The sequence below is a fragment of the Urocitellus parryii genome, chromosome 3, assembly GCF_045843805.1.
Source record: "Urocitellus parryii isolate mUroPar1 chromosome 3, mUroPar1.hap1, whole genome shotgun sequence".
Classification (NCBI taxonomy): Eukaryota; Metazoa; Chordata; class Mammalia; order Rodentia; family Sciuridae; genus Urocitellus; species Urocitellus parryii.
In genome coordinates, this window is record NC_135533.1 from 208997994 (window position 1) to 209007286 (window position 9293).

Here is a 9293-nt window from a genome sequence, read left to right on the forward strand (position 1 = left end):
TGAAGCTTAATTTCGCCGGATACACGATTCTTGGTTGGAGCCCATTGTCTTTCAGTGTTTGAAATATGTTATTCCAGGATCTTCTAGCTTTCAGAGTCTGTGTTGAGAGATCAGCTGTTATCCTGATTGGTTTACCCCTAAATGTAATCTGCTTTCTTTCTCTTGCAGCTTTTAAAATTCTCTCCTTATTCTGTATGTTGGACATCTTCATTATAATGTGTCTAGGTGTGGATCTCTTATGATTTTGCACATTCGGCGTCCTGTAGGCTTCTAGGATTTGGGATTCTGTCTCATTCTTCAATTCTGGGAAGTTTTCTCGTATTATTTCACTGAATAGACTGTTTATTCCTTTGGAATGGAGCTCTGTGCCTTCCTGTATCCCAATGACTCTTAAATTTGGTCTTTTGATATTGTCCCATAATTCTTGGATGTTCTGCTCATGGTTTCTTAGCAGACTTGCTGAGCTGTCTATGTTCTTTTCCAGTTGAAATACTTTGTCTTCATTGTCTGATGTTCTCTCTTCTAAGTGATCTACTCTGCTGGTAGTATTCTCAATTGAGTTTTTAAGTTGGTTTATTGTTTCCTGCATTTCTAGAATTTCAATTTGTTTGTTTTTTATTACCTCTATCTCCCTGTGAAATTGATCTTTTACTTCCTGGATTTGTTTGTCAATGTGATCTTTCATTGTCTGATTTTGCTGTCTCATGTCTTCCTTGAGACTCCAGATCATCTGAAGCATATATATCCTGAACTCTTTATCTGATATTCCATCTGTAGCAGCTATTACCTCTTCTAAAGTTGAGTTGACCTGCATTGCTTGTGGTCCTTTCTTTCCTTGTCTTTTCATACTGCTCGCGTTTCTTTCTGCTTGGTGCAACTGTTGTGTTTTTGAAATTTACCCCCTATTTATTTATGTTGCTCTTGTATACTTGAAAAGTCTCCCTTGCAGGTGCGGGCGGCGGCTGTGCCCCTACTCCAATTGGGGTGACGTGTCTACCACGCTGGCGGCTCTCTGGGCCTGTTCCGGGAGTGGAAGGCGGCTCTGCTCTGTCCCTATTCCAATTGGGGTGTCGTGACTACCATGCTGGCAGGTCGCTGGGCCTGTTCCGGGCGTGGGCGGTGGGCTTGGCTGGTGGGATTCCACCTAATGGCAGTCCCTAACCTCCCTGCTTGCTAATTAATGGCTTCTCTGAGGCGCCACGCCTTCTGTAGCTGCGGGGCAGGCCGCGCGAATCAGTTGGCCTGGATCTCCGGGGTCCTGCTGCTGGCTGTTTTGATGTTGCAAGCTGTTGGAGAGTGGTGGTGTATCCTTCAGCTTTCCCGGATGGTGGCCGCTGACTGCCTCGGTGGAGTGTCCGCTGTTTTGATGTTGCACTCTGAAGGAGAGAGGCAGTGTATCCTTCAGCTTTCCCGGATGGTGGCCGCTGACTGCCTCGGTGGAGTGTCCGCTGTGGGGGATGGGACTGTACCGCTTTCTTCCCCTTCTGAGATCCCGTGCTCGGCCCAAGGGTCCGTGTGGGCTTGGCTGGCGGGATTCCACCTAATGGCAGTCCCTAACCTCCCTGCTTGCTAATTAATGGCTTCACTGAGGCGCCAGCCTTCTGTAGCCTCAGGGCAGGCCGAGCGAATCAGTTGGCCTGGATCTCCGGGGCCCTGCTGCAGGCTGTTGGGATCCCTGGCACTCTATCACTTTGATTTTTTCTGCTTGCCCCTCCCCCAGCACTGGCTAGCCAGGTTTCGTTTTGGCTGCTACTGGGAGGAGGGGTTGGAGGTCAGGTGTCTCTAGTTTCCCCCTAGTCTTTATGGAGGCTCAGCTTGATACTCCCTCTCCCGGCAAGCCTAGGAGAGATTTTATGCGAATTCCCGCTGTCTGGGGGGTGAGCTGAATGACACCAACCTGTTTTGATGTTGCACTCTGAAGGAGAGTGGCGGTGTATCCTTCAGCTTTCCCGGATGGTGGCCGCTGACTGCCTCGGTGGAGTGTCCGCTGTGGGGGATGGGACTGTACCGCTTCCTTCCCCTTCTGAGATCCCGTGCCCGGCCCAAGGGTCCGTGTGGGCTTGGCTGGCGAGATTCCACCTAATGGCAGTCCCTAACCTCCCTGCTTGCTAATTAATGGCTTCACTGAGGGGACACGCCTTCTGTAGCCTCAGGGCAGGCGGCGCGAATCAGTTGGCCTGGATCTCCGGGGCCCTGCTGCAGGCTGTTCCCACGTTCTTAATAATAGCTTCCACCTACCTTCCAGAGAGACAGTTGGAGATGGTGGCAAGAGTACAGAAGGTTCTGGAAGGAGGGAGTTTTGTGGTTCACTGTCAACTTTATCCGTCTCCTAATCTGGGACCTTGTGTCCTCAGGATTTAGCCCTTCCATGCAACGAAGGTAACCATTGTCCCACCCTCACAGTCCTGTGAAACTTCCACAGGACGGTGCTTCTAAAATGCTCACTGGGACACCAATACACAGTAGTAAGCAATCAAAGCCATTGTCATCAGGTAGCTTTCAGGGAGAGCCGGGAAAGCCCTCTGATAGGGAAGGTGTCACCTCAGGTCCTTCTGACATGTGCTTGCTCTCATCTCTCTTTCGGTCCCTCTTCCCGTTGTCTCAGCTGCTGGCTCCGCCTGGACCAAGGATTCATCTGGGGGTTCCTCGGCCCCGTCTGCGCCATCATCCTCGTGAGTATGGGCCCCCGTGTTCCTGACTGAAGAGGGGCCACCACAAGTGCTGGGTGCAAGACAGGACGGGGCCGTGCATTGCCTCAGTTCTGTGGTTTGACTTTCCTCCTGCTGCCCATGTATTCAATCCTACGTGCCTGGCGGTAGAACTGTGCGTCTTTAGTGTGGACAAAACATACATTATTTTAACTGGTACTCTGTGCCCGGTCTGTGTCACTCCTGCAGGTGAATTTAGTGTTTTTTCTTTCGGTCCTTTGGCTTCTGAGAAAGAAACTTTCCTCCCTCAACAGTGAGGTGTCAACCATCCAGAACACGAGGTAGGATGGTGGGGGGGGGCTCCTGCCACTGTTTCCCCCAGCCAGGCCCCGCCCGTCCCTCCTGCCCATCCACCCACAGAGGCACTCTGCAGCCATGCTCGGGGGGCTAGCGGGGACACTGTAACCGTCCGCTGCCACAATAAACGAGGACTTGTATTAGCTGGAGTACAGGCTGGACCCCTGAGAAGGGGCTTCCCACTTCCCTTCCCAAAGGAGTGGAGGAGACGTTGGTCCCTCTCAGCCGTCCAGGGCTGGTGGACAAGCTGTCCTCCACAGAGTGACCAGGGACTCACACACTTTCTGTTTTTGCTGTTCTGCCATCCTCTGGGATGTTGTCCTTGTCAGTATCCCACCCGTGGGAAAGAGGTGACATAGAAGTCATCCCATTGGCTGACCTTGGTCACATGATGATACCCAACTGCAAAGAAGCCTGGGAAATGTAGTCTAATTGTCAGCCATGTGCAGGGGCAGGGGGAGCTTAAAGGGAGAAGTCATCTAACACTGAAAGGAAAAAGAAAAAAAAAAACAGAAAAGAAAGAAAAAACTGGCAGTTTCTGCCACAGAACACAAGATGCCTCAGGAGTTCCATAGGTTTTGACTTAGTGAAATTTTCAACTTTCCTTGAGTGTATGGGAGGCAATCCCAGGGTGAGTCAGGAGCATCTCTATTATGAAGATAAGGGAACTGAGTTACAAGAAGATAAGGTAACTTGCCTGACCTCCCACAACTAGCAAGTGCTGGACTGAATTTAAGTCCTGGTCTCTCTTGAGTCCTCACTACTAACAACTACACTACAGGGCTGTCTGTGTCCATTACAAGCTTTTTTTTTTTTTTTTTTTTTTTTGCAGGGTGAGGGTGCCAGGGATTGAACTCAGGGGCACTCCACCACTGAGCCACATCCCCAGCCCTATTTTGTATTTTACTTAGAGACAGGGTCTCACTGAGTTGCTTAGCACCTTGCCATTGCTGAGGCTGGCTTTGAACTCGTGACCCTCCTGCCTCAGGCTCCTGAGCCGCTGGGATGACAGGCGTGTGCCACCGCGCCCAGCTCCATTACAAGCTTTCTGACGTGACCATCTCTGACCCCTCTCAGGATGCTGACCCTCAAAGCCACAGCTCAGGTCCTCATCCTGGGCTGCACGTGGTGTCTGGGCGTCCTGCAGGTGGGTCCCGCTGGCCAGGTCCTGGCGTATCTCTTCACCATCATCAACAGCCTGCAGGGCTTTTTCATCTTCCTGGTCTACTGTCTGCTCAGCCAACAGGTAAACGCTGAGCCCTTTCTCCGTTGTTTTAAAACTGTGTTTTAAACTTTGGAGGCATTTACGTTCCAGGTCATTAAATTTTCACGAGTCCGTCATCAATATGTGAGCACACCCTGTCCTTTATCTACTTTAAAGTGCTCTTGAAGGCGGACATAGAAAGTAGATGAGTTATTCAGTGGGCTGAAGAGACTGGGGGAGAGGATAGGAGGGGTGGAGGAGGAACAGTGGTTCTTGGATAAAGCTCTACACATGTTTAAGGTGATGGCTACAGAACCCTAGGAACATCCTAAAGCCATGGGGTTGAACACTTTAAATGGATGGGTTGTGTAATAGGCGAATTCTATCTCAGAAAAGCTAATAACAAAAGCAAGATGTTATTGATCCCCTGATTTGTTAGTAGCTTTCAGAAAGTAGACGGTTGCTATATGAGGGAAGGAGGTTCCTCCCACTTTCCCACCACAAGAGTCAGCTCACGCTCATAATGGGCTACGTCAAAAATCTCAGTGGCATGAACACAGAACTTCTTTCTGCTCCTCAGGTCTGCAGGTGGGGTGGGGTTCAGTGATCCCTGCTGGGCTGGGCTTGGCTTGGTTCCTGGATGCAAATCAGATTCTTATCTGCTCCTTGGACTCATCCTGAGGCTTTGGCAGAACTGGGAGCAGTTCTTCGGCATGTTTGTCTCATAACAATGGCAAAATTACAAAGAGGCCAGGGGTACCCTGCAGGGCCATTTTAAGCCTGTGACTCTGCTCATATCACCTCCACTGATGTGCGTCAGGTGGCCAGGCCCAAAGCTAACGGGGAAAGAACGCTTCACCCACCCCGAGGCTGAGACAGAGTGTACTGTTTCTAACTAGGAGTGAATAAAGCAACCTGCCACACCACTTGACACCAATTCTTCAGCCAATTTAACCAAGCCACGCTGATCTCAGGAAGGATCAGCCAAACCCCAAAGACCTGAAGACCTGAGAGTGAGAAAAGTAAATATTTGTTTAAGCCACTGAGGTTTCTTGAAATTGTTTGTTATTTAGCATTAGCTGACTATTACAAGTGGGAAAGCTGGAAAAAAAAAATACACGGTATAGTCTCCATGTTAGCACACTGACAGAATTCTACACGGAACACTCATTCTATTTTATGGAACTAAGTGTCATGTGATTTCAGAATTGGAAATAGAGCCAATTGGTATCTTTAAACCCAATTGCTGTAGTTTAACCTTTGATGCTAATCCAAATAAAGATGAGCTGTGTGTGCAAAACAAACACCAGATTTTAAAACTTTTGTACAAAAAACAAGGAAGATCCTCCCTCTCTTCCTCCGTGCTCCCCTCCTCACGCTGAACACATAATCAAACTGGAATGGAAAAATAGCTCCTCAGGGATAAAGCAACTGAGCTGTCCAGAGAGCAGACATTTCCTGGGTTAGAGCATCCACACGTTACTAATTGTCCAGGCACAAGAATATTCTGTGGCTTGTAGGACCCTGAAAATACTTTAGTGAAGAAAGCAAATTTCAGAGCACTACTTCAGAGGGCCCCATTTTGTTCATCTAACCATAGAAACACTCACCGTTTATGTCATTTTTGTGCACTCACTTGTGTGTTTAGGGCATATTAAAAGGGACAGTCAGCAATGTCTGGAGACATGTCCCACTGTCACAACTAGGAGTGGGTTGCTAGGGGCATCTGGTGGGTGGAGGCCAGGATGCTGTCCACACCCTCCAGTGCACAGGACTGTCCCCACCAGAAAGCACAATCCAACTCAAGATCTCTACGGTGCCGCCTTGGTTGGGAAGCCTTGTGTGGCAGATGCTGTCAGTGGCCCTCCCACAGCCCTTTGTTCCTCTCACCAGTGCCTGAGGTTTCCTGTTACAACATTTATGACTTGGAGCCTGTGGGCTTCTTACTGCCCAGGAGGTGTGAGTGGCCCAAGCCTGGGACAAGGTGGCAGTGCCAGAGAGCCACGGCACTTGAGAGCAGCCCTCGGCCAGTGACTGAACAGAGCTGGTGGATACACACCCCAGCTCCCTCCCCTCAGGTGCCCTGACTCTGGATTAGGTCACGTGTCTCCTGGGGCTGCCCAAGGGAGCTGAGCCCCAGTGGAAACTTCCTGGATGATGCATCCTAGGGACCACCCCTCAAATAAACTCCTTACACTTAAACTTTTGTTCCGAGTTCTAAATTCTTGGAGTAACCCAAATAAGAAAGATGGTTTCTGAGATATGAAATTTTATTTATTGTAGTAAAATATGCACCACATAAAATTACCACTTAAATAAATGTTTTGAGATAGGGTCTCACCATGTTTCCCAAACTGGCCTCAAATTCCTGAGCTCAGGTGATCCTCCTGCCCCAGCCTCCTGAGTAGCTGGGACTACAGGTATGTGCAACACCATGTGTAGTTTTTCCATCTGAATGATTTTTAAGTGCACAGCTTATGGTCATTATATTCATAATGTCATGTAACCATTGCCACTATCTCTAGAACTCTTTATCGGGACAAATGGGAACTCTGTACCTATCAGATAGTAACTCCCAATCCCCTCCTGCCAAGGTCCTGGCAACCACCAGTCTACTTTACATCTTGAGTAATCTGACTATTCAAGGTACCTTATGTAAGTGGCATAGTACAGTCTGTGTTCCTCTGTGTCTGGCATTATTCACTTGGCATGAGGTCTTCAAGGTAGAGCCATGAGTGGTGCATCCAAATATCCTTTTTTTTTGGGGGGGGGGTAGCAGGGATTGAACTCAGGGACACTCAACCCCTAAGCCACATCCCCAGCCCTATTTTGTCTTTTATTTAGAGACAGGGTCTCCCTGAGTTGCTTAGCGCCTCGCTGTTGCTAAGGCTGGCTTTGAACTCGTGATCCTCCTGCCTCAGCCTCCGGAGCCGCTGGGATGACAGGCGTGCCCCACCGCACCAGGCCAAATATCTTTCTTCTAAAGGCTGAATAACATTCCATCACATGGTTATGCCACATATTGTGAAATAAATCTCTTTCTTCTTACTGATTCACCAGCTTTTCTCCTGTTTTGCATCTTAACAAAAACCATCCTGGTATTTCCTTTGATATGTCAGGTCCGGAAACAATACCGAAAGTGGTTTAGTGATGTCACAAAATCAAAGTCTAAGTCTGAGATACAGACGCTCTCCAGCAGGCTTGGCCCCGACTTAAAACTCAGCGAGTGAGGTAAGAGAACCCATGACTTTCTCTAATGTTTTGCCACCCCGGACACCCCAAACTTCCTCTCCTTGTCTTAGCATAAGTTCCCTTTGAAGAAGAGTATGAGGAAGAGCACTGTGCTACTCAGCTTTCTGTGACTGTGACAAAATACTTGAGATAAACAGCTTACAAGGAGGAGAGTTTTATTTGCTGGCTTCAGAGGTCGTAATCCATAGTCACTTGGCCGCATCACACTGGACCTGTGGCAAGGCAAAACATCAGGGTGGGGAGTACATGGTGGAGCAATGAAGCTCACCTTGTGGCAGCTGAGAAAGAAAGAAAGAGAGAAAGGAGCTGAGGTCCCAATAGCCCTTTGAGGGCATGCCCTCAATGACCTAACTGCCTCCCATTAGGCCCCACCTCCTAAGGATTCCATCACCTCCCAATAGCGCCCCAGGACTGGGGACCAAGCCTTTGGAGGACACTGAAGGTCCAGACCACAACACGATCTTTCCTGATACCCTAGCTTGAGTTCCTCATTCCCACTGAATCGTTCTTCAGTGACTCTTCTCCGTTCACTAAGAGCACTTCAGCTGACTTTTGGAATCTGTGCAAAGAAACATGGGTTAAATATGTCACCAGCAATGCTACCATTCAAGTATATGCCACAGGGGGAAATTGACTTGCACAGACATAGAAGAGTGATCAGCATCCCTCAAAACACATACTGACCCACAGAGAGATGGATGTGAGCCCAGGGGAACTGGTGGACCATTGAAAGGGCCCCAGGAGAGGGGACTGCTACCACCCAGATGTTCTACCTACCTATAGAGGTTGCATGGAATAATGGGACCTTCCTAGAGGGATGAAATGGTCTTGATAGAAAGGTAATACAAAAGAGAGCAAAACAATACAGTCCCTACCTTCATGGAGCTTAGAGTACAGCTTTTCTCCATAGACAAAAACCAGCCTCCAGGGAATTGAAATTCTGGAGTGGGATACTGTCTTAGTCTGTTTTCTGTTGCTATAACAGAATTACTGAGATTGGATAATTTATAAAGAAAATAAGGTTATTTCTTATAGTTGCAGAAGCTGGGAAGTCCAAAAGCAAGGGGCTACCTCTGGTGAGAGTCTTCTTGTTGGTGGGGAATCTCTACAGAATCCCACAGAGGTGCAGAGCATCACATGGAGAGACAGAACAAGTGTACCAAAGAGTTCTCACCTTGTAGCAAAGCCACTCCCTCAATAACCCACAATCCAATAATCCATTAACCCACAAATAGATTAATCCATTGATGAGAACAGAGTCCTCATGATCCATTCACTTTACCTCTCAAATGTTCCACTTCCAAATACCATTAGCATATGTCTTTGGGAATTAAGTTTCCAACATACACATTCTGAAGGACAAACATTTTGAGACGTCCACCCACCCAGATTAGAGAACACATCTGCCCTAGGATTCTAGATTGTTCCATCCCTGCCTGGTGGCTGGAGCTGGCTTGCACTCACTCCTGCTCTTTCTCCATGTTTGATTTGCTAACCCTTAATCCACCATTAATCTAAAAATCTTCTGTGGGGGACCTTTTTTTTTTTTTTCCAGAACAAGTGAAGAGATGATACTAAAACTAGAACATTCAGCTCCATATGGAAGATCCTGCCCATGGATCTCGTTGGCATCATGAGGAATGAAATGTGACCTTTGTAAAAAGGAATGAAGTTGAGGCCCCGGGAACTCATTCTGTATATCACTGTGGGAATGTTTAACCTTTACTTCCTGAAGCGTGTGCTCTGCTTGATACTAAGCTTTCAATAAACGTGTGTTGATTGTATTTCTCTGTGTTGCGGTGTGTTCAGTCAATGCCTGGCCCTGGGTACCC

General features: G+C 48.2%; 1 protein-coding gene across 1 annotated transcript in view; it reads left to right on the plus strand.

Annotated features, from left to right (window-relative positions):
- Adgre3 (adhesion G protein-coupled receptor E3) overlaps nucleotides 1-9080 on the plus strand; it is a 41135-nt gene extending 32055 nt beyond the window's left edge. Inside the window, exons 9-13 of the mRNA XM_077795740.1 lie at nucleotides 2606-2672; nucleotides 2898-2989; nucleotides 4083-4251; nucleotides 7329-7440; nucleotides 9017-9080. Coding sequence (XP_077651866.1) covers nucleotides 2606-2672; nucleotides 2898-2989; nucleotides 4083-4251; nucleotides 7329-7439 — 439 coding nt within the window. The 3' untranslated portion in view covers nucleotide 7440; nucleotides 9017-9080. The remainder of the gene's footprint in view (nucleotides 1-2605; nucleotides 2673-2897; nucleotides 2990-4082; nucleotides 4252-7328; nucleotides 7441-9016) is intronic.
- The last annotated feature ends 213 nt before the right edge of the window (nucleotides 9081-9293 follow it).